General features: G+C 46.0%; 1 protein-coding gene across 23 annotated transcripts in view; it reads left to right on the top strand.

Annotated features, from left to right (window-relative positions):
- Positions 1-21229, top strand: part of clasp1a (cytoplasmic linker associated protein 1a) — a 50153-nt gene that overhangs the window by 6209 nt on the left and 22715 nt on the right. For 22 of the 23 annotated variants that reach the window (XM_062565165.1, XM_062565184.1, XM_062565177.1 and 19 more), the window contains exons 3-16: positions 9759-9837; positions 10310-10413; positions 10971-11062; positions 11216-11291; positions 11394-11491; positions 11997-12067; positions 17551-17691; positions 17849-17922; positions 18273-18365; positions 18450-18595; positions 19660-19795; positions 19874-19944; positions 20153-20212; positions 20698-20775. In XM_062565165.1, coding sequence (XP_062421149.1) covers positions 9759-9837; positions 10310-10413; positions 10971-11062; positions 11216-11291; positions 11394-11491; positions 11997-12067; positions 17551-17691; positions 17849-17922; positions 18273-18365; positions 18450-18595; positions 19660-19795; positions 19874-19944; positions 20153-20212; positions 20698-20775 — 1319 coding nt within the window. Of the gene's footprint in view, positions 1-9758; positions 9838-10309; positions 10414-10970; positions 11063-11215; positions 11292-11393; positions 11492-11996; positions 12068-13120; positions 13271-17550; positions 17692-17848; positions 17923-18272; positions 18366-18449; positions 18596-19659; positions 19796-19873; positions 19945-20152; positions 20213-20697; positions 20776-21229 lie in introns of those variants that run through there. The other variant, XM_062565187.1, reaches the window with a different exon arrangement.

Genomic DNA, 21229 nt, shown 5'->3' with positions numbered 1-21229 from the left:
GGCGCGTCCTTGAAATGATTGCTCAGACAACCCGGTGCCACCGGAAGAATAGCGGTTCGATCGCAGCCACTGAATGCTCCGATGAGCATGAAGATGAAGGGCATTACTAGGGATGCACCCACACCACTGTTCTTCCTATAGGTACTTATGTATACAGATATGTACTTCATGAATAGGGGTGAGTTGAAAGCACGGCCGTCCTCCAATCAGAGGATGGCGGTTTGATCCCAGGCCCTGCTAACCCAACCTTGCTCCTGTAGCTGTGACTTCTGTGTGTGAGTGATGTGGATGTTAGTTACTGGTGGGCAGGGGGCACTGAGTGTGATAGCTCCTGTCATCAGGCTAGGATTGGGTGGTAAGTTGTTATGAAGTGTTGAAGAGCTTTGCGTGGTCAGAAGACTAGAGAAGCCCTGTCTAAGTACAGTCCATTTATCTTCTGCTCTTTACGGTTCCCCTTTATTACAATGCTGTTACCTACCTCCTGACTTCCCCATGCATTGTGTAATGGGTGTTGTTCTGCAGACTCAGTGCCCCTATGAGAGGACCAAAGCTACGAGTTTTGTAGCCAAATCCGGATGGTTGATCTTGGGACAGCGCGGCTTAAAGACGACAAAGGAGAGCTGTAGGCTGTCGCTGCAGGGAGGACGGACCAGCCGGCCTCATCAGCTGTTTGACATCTCCTTGAAGTTGTACTCCTAAAATGCTTTTTCTTACCCTGCAGTGGGCATCATGTCTTAACAGGGTATTGTTCAGCAGATGAAGTTAAGGAAACATTTGAAGTGCTCACGCACACAACCACAACAGGGGAAAAGACCCTCAAAACTACATCCCCTGTCTTGGGCAAACGTTATGTTGGTGCATCTCTGGTCTCTCGTTGTTCCTCCTGCACCGAGTTTATTCTTCTTGTAATAGTGGGCAAGCTGTACCCAGAATGCAGTTTGGCGGTGTAATTTTATACTGTAGATGTACATTTATTGGTGTTACAAATTGTTTTGTCGTGGTGTTTTACCCTGTTTGAGTGCATTACTTGTTCTTATAAAGTTCTAATCATGACTCAATTTCAATACACGTAAGACAAGTAGCGCCCTTGGTGAGTTGTGAGCAATATATTCATCCGTCTGCCGAAGAACGACAACAGTTTTTACGGCTATGCAACCAATATGGCAGTATCTGAAAATGTCATAATGTAATTAATTACATAATAATAATTCACATGCAGCAAAATGTTCCACTGTAGAGGCCGGCAGCATCAAATGTAGTTTAATTTGACTGTGTAGACTCTATTTTATCATGTTCATGTTTGGAGTTTTCAATATTAAACCAAGAATGCGTAATGAATATACATAAAATATATATTAAAAAGACCAAAATAGACTTAATAATTAGGGCTTTCAATGTTAACGTGTTAATCTATGCAATAAATGTGGCCGAGATTAATGCGATCAAGTGGGATTCTGCCTCCAAGATGATCACATGTGGAGTTTGTGTATAAAACACACACTTTCTAAAGTGAGTACTCATTTCTTGTAATATTTACTGTGTAGAAGAAACAACGACTTTTAATCGTAATTAATTAATTTCAAAATGTGCGATTAAGTAGGTATTCTATTCACAGCCCTACTGACCACAAATTCCATTAAAGCGTCCCTCACTCTTTCCTCTTACCTACTGCATCAGGATGTTGTGTAGGTGAGAGTGTGTGTAACCTTTGTCCAAATATTGTGTGCGCACACACACACACATGTCCTATTTAAAGAGAAGAAACACACATCCAGTTGATTCTCTAGCAGGTCCCGTGTCACATATTTCATAGATAATGTGAACGTGTCACAGTGGGAGGACGAGGACACGTGCAGGGGACAGCCTTGCTCTCCAGGTGAAACCTCCCAGTCCATTTCCTGAGTGAAGGGCACTTTGGAGCCTCTTAAGCGCCACGATAAATGTTAATCCCAAAACATGTTGACTTTGTAAACACTTAGAGGGCAGATATTTGTGCACAGCTCACATGAGAAGCTGGGACACACACACACACTCACACACACTGCTGTACTGAAGAAGGAACACCTTCAGGGTGATGCAGAGTGTGTCTCCTCTGCTGTGACATTTGGCTCATTTACAAAACACTAAAGGCGTGTGGGTGTGTGTGTGTGTGTGTGTGTGTGTGTGTGTGTGTGTGTGTGTGTGTGTGTGAGAGCGAGAGAGGGGTGTGTTGGTGCCAGAACCTGGAGTCTTTACAGGAATCTGGAACATTTATTGTCAATAAATAAATATATAATAAATATTGCGGTGTGTGCATAACTTTGGACAGTGAGACTATGAGACAATGGAGAGCAAGACTAGGCAAGTAATATAGTGCAAGAAAAGTGTTCGATTTACAGACTTACAATTGAACTACAGCATAAAACTGAAGGCTATGGCCTAGGGGTGAATTGTAAACATCATGTTTGTAAGAGGAAACCAACTTGTCATGGAAAGGTCTTGGGTTAGCGTCTTCCTTTCCCTCCAGTTGTTCCTCCTTCAGGCTTGTGCCTGTATGTGTTCTTGTATTTGTACAACAGCCAATAGAACCCCTCTTTCTCTCTTACTGGTGGAACAAAGTGTCCCGCCACAGAGCCATGAGGAGGGCTCCTCTCCGACCACATGAATTACAACGGTTATAGCCCACCACCGCCCTCAAGCATACGCTGCTAAATGGACCACAATGTACCAACAGAACATCGTACCTGAATAAAAGAAGTATTTTTCTCAGAGACTTCCGGGAATGTAGGATTTAACATATTTGATTGGCCAACATGATGCTGCAATGTTTTATTGTTGTGGTAATAAGATCAGAAACTGAAAAACAACTAAACAGAAAAAAAGTAAAAGAAGGATTAGGTGATTTAAAGCACTCTGTGTGTCTGACCATGACCCATCCAGTAGTTTACGGAATATACAAATAGACAGCAGCGTGTCACATCTGATTGTATACTTGGTCGGATTCTGGGACAGCTCTTTGGAGGTCAACAGCTTTCCTTTTGATGTGCTCTCCTCTGTGTCATGTTCCATGTCGGCCTATTGGAACTCTTAACAGCCGCATCACGTTATCTGTTTGGCCATTTGTTCTGCCGAGTCAGCACAAAAAGAGAAGGAAGCCACCTCATGGATTGTGCTGCTAATGTGCTCCGTCATGCTTCCAAAGTTAGCGTTAGTTTCATGGAGAGCAGTGTGGGCAATATGGAGCTCTGTATCTCACACACACACATACAGTGAAGCTAGCACGGCAGCTGGTATTCGACAGAGACATGATTGCTTTAAAACACATGTGATAAACTTAGCACACATGTCCTGGTACTGTTAATTATTTGCCCGTCCCATTATAGTGTTTGAAGACCACACTTGTAGACTAAATGAAGTTCCTCTGATTGTTTCACCACACTTCCACAGTGTACGTCCCCTTATATCATCTGTATAGAGGAACAGGGTGGGCCTCAATGATGTGTGATACCAACTGGCTGATGAGTGAATGAAGACACAGCGATGCTCCTGTCCCAGACGCCTCCAGCTGTCCTCTCACTGGGGGGCAAAAACAATGAGCCCGCTGGCTTAATTCTGCTGCTTTTGTTGACAAACTGATGCAGCTTTAAAACTTGAATCTCAATTTGAATTTCACCTTTTCTACTGGCAGTACGAGTCTCTTTGTATCCTGCGTCTGAATACATCAGATGATAGAAATGAAATGGACCCGCTTCATCAACAATGTTTCAAGTTAACCTAAGTGCTTCTTAAACATTTTCTATCATGACCCACTTTGGAGGTAGAAAAATGTTCATGCTTATTTTTCAAATAATGCAATAAAAAAATGGCAATCACTCACTTTAAAGTAAACCAGATTGCTCCATCAGAAAATACATCAAAATGTACTATCAGAACAATGCAAAAAAAAATAGGAAAACAATAGACAGACATTGTGGCAGGGAACAACCGAATGTGACAGGCTTATATAGTGAGTGGCTTTTGAGGGGGTGGGCTGCAGGTGAGAAAGATGAGGAGATGCAGGTGGGATGAAAACAAACGGATGTGGTCAAATGTGTGACAGTTTTGCACTAACATTGCTGCAGATGTGGGTCATCTCAAGCTGATAGAACACATATGAGTTCATATAAATCTCAACCAGATCAGGGGGGTATTGCTTGACTTAGTGTGACCTGCTCGTCGCGGCTCAATCGGTTGCACGTTTGCCGAGCCGGGATGAGAAGGGAGGTAAGTCGATCCAGGTGCACATAGCGGGGATAAGTGCGCGTCCACGGCTTTCTTAAGCAGACCACGATATCCATCACAGATTTACTGATGCAGAAATGGAGAAGACGCCGCATATGGTGCAGGAAGAAACACCGGTGAATGGCACTTTGTATATCGCCCTCATCACGTTTACAATTGTTCACTGCGCAGTTTTGCCCACCAGCGGACCCCCCCCTAACCCCGCCCCCGCAGGGTATTTCGACGTGCTAAAAAGGTTGGGGACCACTGATCTAAACAACTGCAATAGTAGGGTTTAAAACCAAACTAGTCACAAGTAATGCATGTTAATAAAAATAAATCTGAACACATTCCGAAAACAGAATAACTGTTAAACACGTTTGTCTGGGATCAGAGGGGCAGCTGATTTAACACATGAGACTGCAGGATTAATCTTAGCCTGGCTCAGAGCAGGCTAGCTTCAAAGAATAATCGCCATGGTTACTTGGCTGGATTTAATTCAACCTGCTTTCGTGCAACCAAGTCAGAGGTAAATTCATCCAGGATAACGTGAATATCCCGGCTTAATCCCTTATCCTGGTTTCGTGCAATACCCCCCCGGCCCTCTCAATGTTGACCTTAGATCGTTATTTTATTTTGAGAGGCAACAGCAGAATGTGACTTTGTACTAGTGTAAGATGGGGATTTCTGAATTTCTTCATGCACCCCACCTTTAACACCAATGTGACCCACTAGAGGGTCACACTGATGATAGCTGGGACTGGAGACTCTTTTGTTGCCCATGGCAAACGGGACTCATGGGCTCAAGTGGAGGTCCTTGGCAAGGCCGCATCTCTTCCTCTTGGACTCAGGGAGGCCGCAGGCTGATTTGCACAGCATCTGGTGCGTGCTCCCACAAATAGTCTCTCTCCCCCCCCCCCCCCCCCCCCCCCCGTGTCTTCGGTTGGAGGCTTAAAACAGGCTCCTGATTGCCTGTCTAATTCACAACACCTGGGAGGGAAACTCAGAGACACCTGGGGTAGGACCGCCCATCCACTACCACGCCTCTTGGTGGCCCTCGCCTGGCTGGCCCTAGCCATGTGGGGCACTGCTCACCGGCTGGGCCATGACAATAGATACAAACGTGTCTTTGTAAAGCAACTAAAGCACAACGAGGTAAAGCCTTAAATACAAGTACTAGTAGTTAGTGTCTAATGTGTCTCCCTCTACCATTGGACCGTTCTAGTGGCCCCAGGGGGGCCGTGATGTGGATTGCGTTGTCATTCTCTTCATGTCCAACACGAGGCCACACTGCCAACAACAGGTGTAATTAGAAAGACTTTTTTCCACAGCGTAAAGGCTGGTGCAGGGTTCTGTAACTGCGTCTTTACGTGCAGTTGTGTCAACGGACTCGTTTCAATTCATGGTTCTAAAAGGCTTGCGCGTGTTGCAAAGCAATTCACCGCCAGAACACTGCACGGTTCCCCTCCAATCAGAGCAAGGTTGGTTCAATCCCAGGCCCTGCTTACCTGCGTGTTGATGTGTCCTTGTGACTATGTGGATGTTACTGATTGATGGACAGGCGTCCCTGTGTTTGATGTCATCAGGGCATGAATGATGAGGGTCAGAGGACTAGAGACTATACAAGGACCGTCCACTCACCATTTATAATACATCCCTGACACTGCACACACTGCAAAGTTCACTGCTGACCTCTCGCTCACCACACACACACAGAGGGAGAGAGATATTAGTATCAGAAGCTCGACGTCTGGAGGAGGGGGTTCTTTTTTTCCCTGCAGGAAGTTGAGCGTGAAGTGCTGCCTCTGGAGGAAGTGAACCGGATAAAGACTGTGGATCTGTGTTCAGTGGTCTGTGTGTGCTCCATGCATTTGTATGTGTGTGGGGTGGAGCCCTCGGGTGTGTTCCCTAATGAGTGTTTACTGAACATTCCATCGTCCACTTGCCACGCTGCCTGGGGCCGTGAGCTTGGCCGAGTGCCTGTGATGAGGTCATCGCACATCCACAGCGCGTTGGCTGGTACTGTGAGCTAGGTAGTAGCTCCAGACGATCATGCAGCCGCTGAAAGACTAACCCCCCTACCATCACAACAGCCCCCCACCTCTGAAAAAGGAAGATGGGTGGGATCCAATGGGGCGCCCCTGCAGTGCTCTCCTCTCAGGGTGGTCTCTATATCTGCAGACCTGTGCTGCTGTGGCCCAGTGGGTAGGCTTCTAATATTCAGTCTGCAGGCTAATGGTGATGAGCACAAGTACTTCAGACAGTTTGAAAACATAGCTGCACAAGTCAACGTCTGTGGGCGAAGATGCTAAAGGATTCAGTTTTCTAATACTACAAAAGCCACAGACTTGTGAGTAACAGCAACAGCGTAACTCCAGGTGGACGTAATAGATGCGGTGCAGACAGCTAATCCACTTAGCAGTATGTAGCAGCAATAGAGAAGGGAGGGAGGGAATGCTGCATCATCATTAAGAACGCAGCAATAAACGCCAGCCTTCTGTTGTGGGCTCATTTTAGAAAAAGCTACGTTGTCTTTCGCAGTTTGAATGTCTCCGTTAGATCTTCTACTTTTAAATGGGATTTGTGAACTGATTTGTGTGTGTGTGTGTGTGTGTGTGTGGTAATTCAATTCCATACATTTTGATTTTGTCTAGCCTAAAACCTCAAATTACAAATTTGCCTCAGAGGGCTTTCTAGTCTGTACACATGCAACATCCTTTGTCCCGAAACCCTCACGAAAACTTGTGGGGAAATAAAGGGAAGAAACCTTAGGGAGAACGTGAGAGGAGGGATCCCTCTCCCGGGATGGACAGACTGCAATGGATGTCATGAGATCACAGCTTGGTTGTGAGTTCAGGGAAGTGTCCCTGATTTGATTTAAAAGGTAGATGGAGGAGGATGACAAGGCCTGCTGGTAGTCGGGATGAAAATGTGTGTGTGTGTGTGTGTGTGTGTGCGCAACTTTTAGGCTTCTCTTTAGGTTTTAAAGCAAAGCTTTCAATGCATGATGTCACATCTTATGACATCATTACCCTAAAAAGGTAACGACCCGTTTTGCAGCTGAAATAGATATTTGTTGTGGTTCCATACAGTTAATTAATCGATGCTGCTAAATCAATCAATGGTGTTTTTAGAAGGACAAAACTACAGAGTGAAGTAGAATAAGAAATGTTGGAAGTGATTAGAATTAGAACATTAGAATAGTGCCGTGGTGGGAAATCAAGTAAGCGTCTACTGCTGTAGTCTACTGTCCATTGTATGCAGCCTAGACCACTCCTGTATGGAAGTAAATCTGTGTCATCGGGTTAAGAAAAAGGTGATTGAATTTCTAGCACTGAATATCGAAGGATCTCAGCATCATTAAATTAATTGAAAACTAGAAGAAGAGGCGTATTGTGAGCGGCTGTACGCTCTCGTTTAACTTCCGCTTAGTTCATGTCCAACACAGTCTGTTAATGTACAAATGTCAGCTGTCTATTACGGAATCTTACAGACACAAACCACACTGATGGCATGAAGAAGAGTTAAAGCCCCGTTATTATTGGACATGGCTACAATCCGAAGCCGAAGGTGTTTTGGGTGCTCGCTCCTTTAGCTTGACGCACGCTCCTGAACTTGAATCTAGAATCGATTGCTCTTCCTTAGTGTCCCGGATGTTGATGTCTCACGGCTGAATTTTTTGGGCTGAATATTGTAACCATGATTTTGTTTGCGGCTGAATATTTTAACGGTTTTAGCGGTTGAATTTTTTGCAGTATTTTAATGTTGAAAAACATTCAGATACATAATTTCAATGCATAAATATTCAGTGCTAGAAATTCAATCACCATTTTCTTTCAACCCCCGATGACACAGATTTACTTCCATACTCCTGCCTTTAGGGTCATGATGTGTATGTGTATAAACCACATTCTCATAAACCAGAGTGTCAGTGTTGCACTCACTTGTACCGTAAATGTATATTTAGTTAGATACGCTCACCGGCCCCTTTAGGTCCACCTTGCTGGTAAAAGGTAAAAGGTTGGATCCCATTTGAGTTGCTGATGCCTTTCTATCATCTGGACCCAGTCTGCCTGTTCTCCTCTGACCTCTCACATCAACACAACTGCCGCTCACTGGACATTTGAGTAGATCAGCAGTTTGTGACGTACTCGGACCCGTCTGGCACCAACAACCATGTTACAAGGCACTCAATCCCCTTTGTCCCCCATTCTCATGCTAGATTTGAACTTCAGCGCGTTGTCTTGACCACGTCTACGCGCCTAAATGCACTGAGGGGCGGACATGTGAAGCGCTTAAACAGGTGTACCTAACAAAGTGGCCGGTGTGTGTGTGTGTATCAGGAAGCTGTGTGTGCGTATGTTGTCTGCTGAAGGCGTAAGAGAAGCTTGCTGTTTACTTATTACCTCCCATGCAACCACAAGTCCATCCAGTTCCCCCTCCTGCTTTCTGACATGTGAAGATTATCAATGACATGTGCCGTTTATCTACTCATCAGCACTAACCTTTCAGTGCTGCCTTTCTAAAATGTCCTGGTTCCGTGCCTCGCATGTTCACAAGAGCTGTGGGCTGGTAGGTTTCTCTTTGAGAAAACAAAAGAGAAATTAAGAGATTCCTGGAAAGCTGTGCGTCACACATATTCCTGGTGCAGCTTGTGTACAGCAGAGCTGCAGGTAACTTATGTTATTTCATATTGGGCATGAGGCCGTCTACCAGGGATAAGAGGAGGACCTAGTTTGTCGGTAGAAGGATTTGTGAAGAGGTGACGTCTGTGAGATTTGAGTCGGGTGACTCGATGTGGGGGATGTGGGTGGGGGGGGTTGTGCTTTGGGGCGTCCGGATTTGGAGTTAGCCATCTGTCTGTTGAACTCACCCTCAAACACAGGGTTCGGTTGTTGCCGTTGTTCCTTTTGTCGCGGCTGACAAGGAGCGAGGAAAGAGAGAGGGTTTACCTTGTTGGACCTGAACCCAGATCCACGCCGCTGTTCAACCCCTCTCAGTTTGGGCCAGAGAACAAAGGGACTGATCTGAGGACCTGCTGGGACACAGCATGTGACATAAATGGGTACATCCCAGCACATCTAGAGCACAGGGCCCAGTGTAAAGTTCTATGAAAAGGAATGTCCTCGGACAGGTGCTTTGCCATTTCAATAGTAATGACATGTCATTTGACATGTGCATCAGTTCCCCATTCATCCAGTTGGCGGCAGAGCTATGGGAACGCACACGCTGTCTGCTGTAGTTCTCCTCACAGACACGGGTGTCACCACTTGGTCTGGTCTCATGATAGTGCTAGTAGAACCTTCCTCACCTATGCTTTAGCACACTCTGGTTGTACAGAGATCAGTCTCGGTGCACATCTGGAAATGGGGTTTTATGTGCCTTTGCAACATTTTAAATACAGCCTTCAACCTGGGTTTGTCCTGGGTTGTAGCAATGGTTGTTCATTGTTGGTAATGAGTTTGATGAAAGGTTTAAAACTTGAAATCTCACATAGTGTTTAATTGTGTCTCCACCAGGTGGCTCTGCTCGGCTTGGACCTCCTATCTGCCTTAGTGACGAGGCTCCAGGAGCGGTTCAGGGCCCACGTGGGAACCGGTAAGACTCACCGTGTTGGTGTCTGCATTCAGGTCTCTGTTATTGGACCATGTTTTTATGTAGCTAACGAATGCTAAAAGCATCCTGCATCATGCAATCATCGAGAGACCACAACCCTTGTGGTAGAGATGATCGCCATGGCAATAGATAGAAGTGTGTCCCATCTGTGTTCTCTGTGCATCTTACAACCGGTAACACATGAGGGAGAGTGTAATTACAGTTGACTTTTTAAATGCACTATGTTGTCCCTCTGTCCAAGACATTCTCATGAGCACACTATCTCAAGGACACCTGCAGGGAATTTTTTCAAATTTACATCTACAGTTGTTTAAATGGTGGTCAAAATCAGCTTTTAGCCTTGACTCATGAAGGAATGTGCAAATTATACCACGCTTAGCTTAGGATGATGACTTTATAACAGTAGGACTCCTCTTGGGATCCTTCAGTGTTTCTGCTGTGCTCCCTCCCTCAGTTCTGCCAAGCCTCATTGATCGATTGGGAGACGCTAAAGACCAAGTGAGAGACCAAGACCAAACAGTGCTGCTGAAGATCATGGAACAAGCTGCCAGCCCGCAGGTACCAACACACTTCTCTGTACTTTGTCCATGTGTTAGAGCATGCAGATGGCTAGTTTCAATGTTTACGGCACCTTTTTTGGGGCCTGTCATGGTTAAAGTGATACAGTATGTGGGGAGTGAAAGCAGCACCTGCAACCTGCCAAGTTCAAGTTGAGTGTTGGTCATGGTAGGGAGTGACCTCAAGGGCCCTTCTGCTGGCACAGATAGGGTCTCACTATGTGCAGCTTCTCGTTGCCTTTGTGTTAGCTTGGCCTGTAGCTTTTAACAAATACCACAGGAAGTCAGAAAAGGTCTATGGAGGAACAGCAACCTTTAAACAAAAAGCGTTATGATAAATTCCATATTCCTGATGACAGCGTTCTACGGACAGAAGGGCTGAGTGGGCGTAGCAATGTGAAGTGCCACTTCATTTCAGGCCCACGTTAGGAAACAGCTGATGGAGGGGTTGGGCTCTATCTGGCTCTCGTCTATTTTGCTGTCCTTTAATGTATGTTACTGCAGTGATCCAGTACGACTACAATAGATCTCCTGTCGTGTGTGTGTGTGTGTGTGCAGTATGTGTGGGACAGGATGCTGGGGGGCTTCAAGCACAAGAACAACAGGACCAGAGAAGGAGTGTGCCTTTGTCTCATCGCCACGCTGAGCACGTGAGTCAGCTGCCCCCCTCCCATTTCAGGTGTACTGGTCATAGTGGTAAAGATCCTTTGCAGACTCCTTAGACTTCCATTGTTTCTAAATATTATTTGGTGCCTCTTGTATACCTCCTATCAGCTGTTGATATTTACATTATTGTCTTCCAGGTATGGGGCTCAAGGCCTGACCCTCAGTAAGATTGTTCCCCACATATGTAACCTCCTGGGGGACCCCACAAGTCAGGTAGGCCCACCCCCGCTTCTCACTTCTGCTACATCCATGAAATGTATAACAAGAAGGTGGACAAGGACCAGGTCCTGACTGCTGCGTTTTCATGCTCATCAGGTACGTGACGGGGCTATGAGCTGCTTGGTGGAGATCTACAGACACGTGGGCGAGAGGGTGAGGCTGGATCTCTGCAAAAAGGGCCTGCCCCAATCAAGGTACAAAGATGTTTTCTCACTTCATAATCACACGTGCACTCAGTGACTGTAGTGCGATCAGGCAAAGGTTTTCATCCCAAAGAGGCACTCCATCTAGTGGTCCAATTAAGAAATGCAGCTTTGTTCACATGCAAATGTCTCAGGTCAACAAAACACTAATCCAGCTGTAACTGGGACCCTAAAAGGTCCCCCTCACACTGTGACACTTCCCCTGTGTTAGATGGATCTGGTATAAGCTCATGCCAGTGGAGCTGAACATGGTGTATAAGAGCCCATCTTGTAGCCGGCCATGGACAAGCTCTTTGACCAGGCTGGCAGAATTTCACATGGCAGCAGACTGGTGCTCCCTCTCTTTCTCTGGCCTTGGTGCCAGTGTGTCATGCCTGTGACAGTTTGGGACCCGTCTGCTGTGGTCGTGCTTTTCACCTCCAGAGTGATGAAAGGAGCAGTCCAAACTCTTTTCTATTTTACTGCAATCTCTCACACATTTCTTGTTCTCATACAGGTTGAATGTAATCTTCAGCAAATTTGATGAAGTTCAGAGATCCGGGAATATGATGTCATCCTCTGCTTCTGGTGAGTTGTTCTAATCTTTTGGTATGCTTCCATCAACACAGCATGAACGCAACATATTGTAGACTTAGTACAGGATTGTGTGAAGTGAGGGTGTTTATTATGTTAAAGGAAAGAAAATATCTGCCAATGTGATTGATATAAATCAGTGTCTGCTAGCTGGCTGTATCCACCTGTCACACTGCATTTTGTGTGTGTCGGCTTGTTTTCTGCGCTACTTGTGTGTATGGATATGTTTTTGTAGAAAGAAGGGGGGTTGAGGACCAGTCGGACAATCTGGGGATAAAGGGGATGAGATTTCTCCACAGGAGGTGGGCATCCACTGGAGCTTCAGTTTGTTTTCCGCTGTAGAGCCAAAGAGATGACCAGCCTGTCCAAATGTATGAAAACGCACACAGAGACGCAGTGAAGGAAGCAGGCAGGTGTTAGTGTTCTGAGGGATGTTGAGGCTGACTGTGTGCTGTCACAGAACAGCTGAGCCCAGGAGAATGCAGTCACACACACTCAGCGTTTCCTCTGGAGCTCAGCATTCCACATGTGGGCTTCAAACTAATGCCTCTTATCATGGATTAGCTGCTAAATGAATAGCTTGTCCGTTATAATATGATAACCTGAGTGGCTCATTAAGAATCCGCCTCCTGCTCTGCTTATCGGTACGTGTTTTTAGCGACATCTTGATCGGACTATTCATAACCGCATTAAAGGGGAACTTACTTGACTACGGTTCTCACTCTAAATCCTTCATCTCACAGATGTGGCCGTTTACCATGCATGGAAGGGGAAATGGCTGATAATATTGAACTGCATTATGGGACTTTGTTTTGGTGCCTGATCCTTGCCGGAAGCTAAAAAATGTCTCTGCTGGATGGATTTCCACCTTTCCCTTTAAAGGCAGTCCCACAACAGTCATTCCTTATTTCATCACAGCAAAACATAGCAACACTAGTTCACTAATGATGCTTCATATGATTCCTAATTAGATTCTACTAGTCTTTTGAGATGTTTACAGATTATATTACAAGAGGGATAGAGGTTGAGTGGGTAGAATAAAGGGTGGGAGGGAGCAACAGAGAGCAAAACAAAGCAGCCATTTCTGTTGCACCACTGAGATGCAGAGGGGGCGAGAGATGTTAACGCAGGGATGAGAGAGGGAGAGAGAGAGAGAGCGAGAGAGCTGAGGCGACTGCACCATGGCAGCTGGAGAAGGTAAGACTGCTAATCGAAGTGGAGTCATCATATCAAACGTGTGTGATGCAGAGGTCAGCCGTCTCCTCGGTTACTGCGTGTTTGTTTGTGTTGGACAGGGAAACAACTGTTTCCCCTCTCTTATGTAATGGTCTGTCCTCGCCTCCTGAGTGGCTTGTGTGTATGTTGTTGTTGTTGTTTCTCTCACTGACGTGCTCTCAGCGCCTTAAGCATCCCAGCTCTGGGTTCATGACAATTATCTGTCTATAATATAGAAACACTTGACTTTTCTGCTGTGCTGATGTGACACGTGTTGAAATCGATTTAGATCATTATTAACGTTAGTGAGTCACGTTACATTAGCACTATACAGTGTATTTCTCTACATGTTGTTGACGTTTGTGGATCGTACCATTCTTCATCACTTCCAGCGTTGCAGTGGGGGACGTTTGCAAGTTACAAAAAGTGTTCCTGAACTGAACTCGATGTGTGATGTGTTTTATTCCATTATTACAATCTTATTAGAGTCTTATCGATGCAGCCTTCTTTATTGTGGAAATAACCCTCTTAGGATAATCTGTGCAGCTAAACCCCTTAAAAGTGCACAGATCTCAATCTGTGGTTCTTAAGAACCTCATTTGGAGGGTTGGCTAATGCAGCGCACTGATGAGTATTTATTAGGGTACTCATTCCTCCTGGTGTCATTAGTATGAACTGGGAACAGTGAGCTGCACAAATGTCATTTCATAACCTCATTGGACTGTAGAGCATTACAGACATTCCCTTAAATAGACATACCAACGTAGATGGGAGTAGCCACACACCGTTAGTCAGGATGTATGGTGCTGATCTACTGGCCCAATGTATCCCTTTATTCTTTAAGTGTCTCTTTAAGTTCCCAAACCTAAAGAAGGTATATAGAAAACAAGAATATTGTACCATCTTAATATCAGGAAACAGTGGATTTAGACCAACAAAAGGAATTCTTGCCAATTCTGGCAATTTCCAGGCTTCTGTCATGGCGGCCTAATGCATGTTGGACTGAATGTGGTGTGTGTAGCTCACCACCACCAGCAGCAGAGAGAAGAGTTCTCTTCACCAGCACCGATGGGATGAGATCAATGCACAGAGCAAACCACCGGTGGGGGCGTCAGGGTCTCACTTTCTGCAACACACTCAAAGGAAGTCTTTGTGAGAGGCTCAATCCCCCGATTGGTGTGTGTGTGTGTGTGTGTGTGAGAGCATGTGTCCTAGTCGGACACTGGTCTGTCTCTTGTAGTGGCGAGGGGTGCAGGTGTCCTGCAGTTACTTCCTCCCCGAGGCCACTGTCCTGGTGCAGATGCTTCTCCTGGTGTGGTGTCCCATGAGGTACACGCCTCACCGAGCCCTGGAGGCCAACGTCACACCGAGGATAAACCCCGGCTCGTGTCGGCTCCGCCCGCTCTTCAAGGATTCAGGAGGACACAAGTAGCTATTATATCGTGCACCGTGAAGGAATGGTTAATACCAGTGGGGGGAGATTGCTGCATGGAGCTCACAGCCAACCAAAAGCTGTTGATCCGCTCACATCTTCTGGTGCCCTGCAGCTCAACGTCGAGTAATAACGACAAACTTTAACCCTAGATACTACATAGCTATTGTAGCTTTTACTATCGACCACCGCAGTAGCATCACCTGTTGTTGCTCCGATGGTAATGGAGGATGAGGAGAGGCAGCTAGCTTCCACCTGAATAGTCAGCACACACAAGGCCTTCCCCATCGCTAGTAGTGGGGCACGTTGGTGGTAGGTACATAGAGCTCTGTTCCCTTAGCAACGCTTCTGTGGAAGCTGAGAATGTTGGCAGTGAACGTATGATTGTTCCGTACGAGCCTGCTGGCCAAATATGACCTCTGGGTAATGAACCAGTGCTCCTCTTTTCCTCAGCTGGTGGTAGAGTCTGAGCGGGACAACCAACCCGTTGTTCCCCGGGACACGATGTGTTTGTGTTCCGTCTGTCACACAGCCTCCGAGAAGCAGCCATTGAAGCCGCTTGCTGAAGCTGTAGGAGACCTTTGTGCCTGTGTGAGGACACTTTACAGACGTTTATTTTTGCATTGATCAATACCAATAATAAAGAATTCATGACGCGTGATTGTTTGATCAATGTTGCTTGTGAATGTAGGACTGACTTTGTATCCAGTGTAGTTTAGAATGGATGATTCATATGTATCACTGGCACTGGGGCTCTGCTGTGACACTCAGCCTTTCCTTTTCTCAGACACATGTGTGAAGAAAACATCGCCCAGAATGAACTGTTTGATCCTGTAAAAAGCCCCATTCACCTGAGGTCACGTGACAAGACAGCAAAACCGCTCAACACAGAGCAGAGAACCCCCGAAATATCTGTTATTATACAATATAAATGCTTTTAGAAGAAGCTAGGGATGGAGGTTAAGTGAGTCTTCAGTAGACAGCCAAGCTGATCATCAGCAGCCACAGTGCACAGTAACATGTGCACATCAAGGCCACGGTTTGGTACATGTTTGGTTTCATCAATCTATAGGTTGTGGCCACAAGGTTCCATTTCAGCCTCCTAGCAGCCTCTTTCAGATGCCTCATTCTTTGTGATGTCATCACACTGATCACCACTCATCTGTCTCTTACCATCCGAGGCCTCTGTGGAGGGCAAGTTCTCGAGGGTCAGAAGAGTCAGCAGAAGACACCATTCTAGTGAGGCAGTAAAGAAGGTCATGAAGCGTCAGCCCCTGATCCCTTATGCCTCTGGGATTTTGCTGTTGCTCTAAACACAGAAAACCCTCCTATTATGTAAACCATTGTTGTACTGGTGACTGCTGACACCAATGCAGCTTCAGCAGCTCTGAGAACTTGTGTGTGTCCGCAGTGCAGCCCGACACCTAGTGCACATAGGAGGTAGTGCATCCTCCATGCCTGAGATCCTCCTCACTGTCTAGTAGGTGTGTGCGTGTGTGTTGTTTTGAATGGTTAAATAACTCTATGTCCACGTGCTTTGGATAACTTTGTCAGTCTTAATTACATTTATGAGACTGACTCATAGATAGATAGAGATTGTTCAGAAAGATATTCTTCACGAATGAGGAACCTTTTATGATTTTGAAGCGTGAATGCGTGAAAGTAACAAGCTCAGGTCCCGACACGAATGAGTGCCAGTAATCACTCATTGCTTTGGTTTAGGTGTCTCTCCTAATGTTGTGTTATTCCTCCTCACCTGGGCTGCAGATGAAACCTCTGTCTTCCTACCGCTCGTCCTCAAGGTGGCGAGGTCCAAGAAAGTTGTGAAGGAGACCTCTTGACACATAGGAGAAGATTATAAAGCTGAATTATCTGGCTTTAAACTCACTCTGAGGTTCTGCTACATCTGTATGGAATGTGTGTGCTAGATTCTATTGTTGCTACATCACGTCTGCAGGGATGACCTCACTGAGATACTAACACAGTAGTGCGGTTGGGTGTTTGTTGTGTGGGGGCGGGCACAAGAAAAACAGTTATCTCACAACAGTAGACACCTCCCTCTTTTCCCCAGGACATGTCCCTACAGTCCAACAGCATCGAGCACACGCTGATACCTGAACCCAGAGAGGAGGGCGTAAGCCAGCCGGCTACAGAGCGCACACACACACACACACACACACACACACACATCATGTCGACGGACGCCTGGTGAATAAGAGAGCGCCCTCCCCGCTGCAGCAGAGACATGCTGCGGAAGCTGATATGCGAGAGAATCTGCGCTCGTAAGAACGCTGCCTTATGAACTCTGAATCCTCTGTGTGCCCTTTGTTGATGTTGATGTTGCGTCTGTGATGAACGGCGCTTGACGTTTGCTCAGCTGGTTGTGTGTAGCTTGTGTCTCTTCCTGTGACTGGGAGCGACGTTAATGTGCCGCTAACACCTCTTCCTCCCTGAACAACAGTTCACAGGGAGCTCAGCCGCAAGGAATTGTTTGTAAATCAAGAAGCCGTAAATACAACCACCGAGCACCATCACGTCTGCCCCTGGCTCATCCTTTGCGTGAAGCAGGTGACCGCGGGGAGGGCTCCATGCATGGCTGCCAAAACAGATTAAAGTCAGATGGATAAAGGCTGAGTGAATACATGCACGCAAGCTGAAAGATTTGATGCAGCACAGAGATGACTCAGGCTTTACTGTGAGAAGAGGATGACGATGCATTTCACCTTGGACACTAAGCAGGAGACAGAAGCTCCCCCACGGAGCACTTTTAACAAATGAAAATAGGCAAGTCTGTCAAATGTCCTCCCTCTTTCTGCCTATGTCATTGTAGATAAGAACTTTGAGGATGAGGACTCTGTGGATGGAGGCCGGTCCTCCTCCTCGACATCCTCCAAAGCGCCCCCCAGTGGCAGGAGGCCGGTAGTGACCTCTGCTCGACGACCCAGCTCAGCCACCACAACCAAGGCCACAGGTGAGGACGGGGCTCAGTCCAGGCAGATGCACACAGCTATAACCCATCTATTAACATCAGTGGTTTTTGTATGGTCGGATCTGGCCTCCTGCTTACATCATTCTGTGGACATATCATGCTGGTGAGTCTACTAAGCAAAACCCTTTGGTCCCCACAGCTAAAGAGGCAGCAGCCGGGGCTGTTGATGAAGAGGATTTTATTAAAACCTTTGAAGACGTGCCCCCAGTCCAGGTACGCTGAGCTGTAAACACTTCTTAGCTAGTGAATCCACCACCATAGGAATGACGTAGAGACACACAAAACACATTGACATTGACCTAAACACTACCTGGCATAATGTCATATTCAGCAAGTAATACCTTTGTTGCTATTTTTCTCCTTCCACATAGAATATGATTTTTCATTTCCTGGCTTCTTTGGTGTTGCCTAAAACCTCTACTTAATATTAACATGTTCTCATTAGAGTTGCACAGCAACCTTCACTTCATGCTGCTGGTGGCAGTTTACAGAGCATCCACCTCCAAACACACTCACACACAGGTGGCCTCAACAGACTCATAATCACATCTCTCTGTGTCCAGATCTACTCCAACAGAGAGCTGGAGGACCAGCTGGGCAAGATCAGGGAAGTGCTGTCAGACGACAAACACGACTGGGAGCACCGAGTGGTCGCGGTGAGACTCTCTCTCTCTCTCTCTCTCTCACCAATCCAAGGATGCATGGCTGATATCCTTGTGTTGGTCCTCCTTCCCCTCCAGCTGAAGAAGGTGCGTTCTCTCCTGCTGGCCGGGGCCACTGAGTACGAGGGTTTTCCTCAGCAGCTGCGTCTCCTGGAGGCTCCCCTCAAGCTGTCGGCTAAAGACCTGCGCTCACAGGTGGTCCGAGAGGCCTGCATTACTCTGGGGTGAGAGGCACCACTTTAATCTTTGAATCAAAACCTAATGTTTTGACCAGCTATGGGACACCTTGGACACCTGGAAAGTTTTTGTTGACAACACTCGTAACTTCTCTGACCGAAACATGAAGAAGTTGACATTGCAGAAGAGTTGTTGGTCCTCGGTTAGTTGATGTGTATATATACAGCGATCTGTCCACGTGTAATTTATCAGCCAACAGGGTTTATGGTTCAATATATTGTGATGCTGCCAGCAAGGCAGTGTTCGTTTACATTTAAATCAAATTTTAAGAAAACTTTAATAGTATAAAGAGCACACCACCAGGTGTGATGTCCTTACACCGAGATAATGTCAATAAAACAAAGCATCACGTTGATCGCTGCATTTATACTATTAAAAAAAAGATTTGTACAATAATAATAATAATATTTTTTTAAATGTCCCATGGCTTCAAAGAGAATCTAGATCGATGGCCCTGCCAGCAGACTCTTGATAACTTTCTGACTGATGGAGCTTCTCCAGGAAGATGCTCAAATGTTTTCTTTCCACATACTTAAGCTAATGAACATGAGCCCTGCTCGGGTATGAAACGAGCAGCGCGATCTCCAACCAAAAGCATTCGTCACCCAGATTTTAATAGAACCTCGACGAGGTGGAACAGAGCAGAGACACATGGAAAGAGCAGCCGCTTGATGAATCGATGGCAGCTACGAGGATCCGACCGCCCAATGTTTGCTTTTCAATCCCGTCCAAACTTTTACCAGCTGGGAAAGAGCACATGGGCGACTTTTCTCCAGTTTTTGGATTCAAGGAGAGTCACTTAATCTCTTGTCCAGTAAGACATAGCTGTCTTCATGATCTTACATGGGCTCTTTTCTCTTTGGTGTTTTCCCACACGTTTCTGTATCCCCCCCCCCCCCCCCCCCCTTGCATCTCTTTGTGCTCGTTGGCCGGGCTGTGCGTTGTGAACGCAGTCCTCTTTGTGAGAAAGAACAACAGAGCATCCCCAAGGATGGCTCATTTTTGTTCTTTAACACTGTGTTCTTTACTTTCTTCCCTCTCCCTCCTTCAGACATCTGTCATCCATACTGGGAAACAAGTTTGACCACGGCGCGGAGAGCATCATGCCCACCCTGTTGAACCTCGTGCCCAACAGTGCCAAAGTTATGGCCACGTCCGGAGTGGCCACCATTCGCCTCATCCTCAGGGTAAGCAGGGTCATCCACCGCGGCACATTTACAGCGCCGTCGTATTACTTTACTATACTCTGTGACTTTCTCTCCCAGCGCACACACTACCCTCGTCTCATCCCCATCATCACCAGCAACTGCGCCTCCAAATCAGTGGCAGTCAGGCGGTAAGAGGACCTGAATGCTTAAATGATGTTTCAGAATTGTAGGTAGCAAGAAATCTATTCATATTTGCAAAATAACAATGTTTGAGTTTTTTTATCATAAATATCTATTTTTTAGAATAATAGAATAGACTTTGTTATGGTTTTCTAGTTTTTAGTTTCCCTCCTATGCTAAATATCCTCTGCTGGTTTGGTTTTGTCCCGTTTCCAGACGCTGCTTTGAGTTCTTAGACCTCATGCTACTTGAGTGGCAAACTAATACACTGGAAAGGTAAGACACACAAATATCCCAGACCACTCAAGCCCATGGCAAGTGTGCATGATGTGTGTGTGAAGTGGAAAAGTGGTGTGTGTGTGTGTTTATGCAGTGGAGCTAAATGGGATGGCATTGGAGAAGGCTAACATTAGTTGGCTAAGTGTCGGTTGGATGCCTCACTGATTAGTCCCATTAAATTGATGAGTCCCGAGAGAGCCACCATCATCCTCCGCCGATAAGGTGGCTTTTCATCACTGTAACCATGACAACCACAGCGGAGACTTTAAAAAGCGTGGAAAGTCCCCTGTGGGTGGCCACACAGCCTGTGGAGCACTAGAGGGGTGAGAGCGGAAGAGAGGCAGAGGGAAGAGACAACCAGGGCTTTTATTAGTTTAGCATCTCAGGTTTAAGACTGCAGGAGACTTTACTTCCTGCTTTTATCCTATTGGGCTCTCTTGGGTTAACTGCTTCCTTGTTGCTATGTTCCCCTACTACCCCAGACACGTGGCTGTTCTGACGGAGACCATCAAGAAAGGCATACACGATGCCGACTCTGAGGCCAGATCCATCGCAAGAAAGTAAGTGTCTTTGCAGCTCGCCTTCGTGTAGTCTGCTGTGCTTCTCTCTAGTCTGTTATTTTTTATCATATTTAGTCAGGGGTGGGAGTAGAATTATTGCAGCAATCTCTTAAAATGCAAACCATTAGATGTCTGGGATTAAGAGATTAGGACTTGTTACATGTAGAAACTGTTGTTTGAAAGGGTCTACAAGAATAGATATTAAATATGAATTATTCTGTGTTTATCTTCCTAACACTAGCTCCCAGCAGCTCATAACATCACAGAAAATAAAAACATTCAAATTTGAAAAGGAAGTAAATGTTGATGATAAAAATAACTATTTGCAATCATTGACTATAGGCCTGTTAGAAATGAACTGAAATGAAACAAAACAAATTAAAACATTGATAAAAACAGATGCATAATGTGCAAATGAGAATATTTCAATACCAATCACACAATCTCAAGGATA

The sequence above is a fragment of the Pungitius pungitius genome, chromosome 10 (assembly GCF_949316345.1).
Source record: "Pungitius pungitius chromosome 10, fPunPun2.1, whole genome shotgun sequence".
Classification (NCBI taxonomy): domain Eukaryota; kingdom Metazoa; phylum Chordata; class Actinopteri; order Perciformes; family Gasterosteidae; genus Pungitius; species Pungitius pungitius.
Note: the sequence above shows the minus strand (reverse complement) of the source record. Positions and strands in the feature narration are given on the sequence as shown.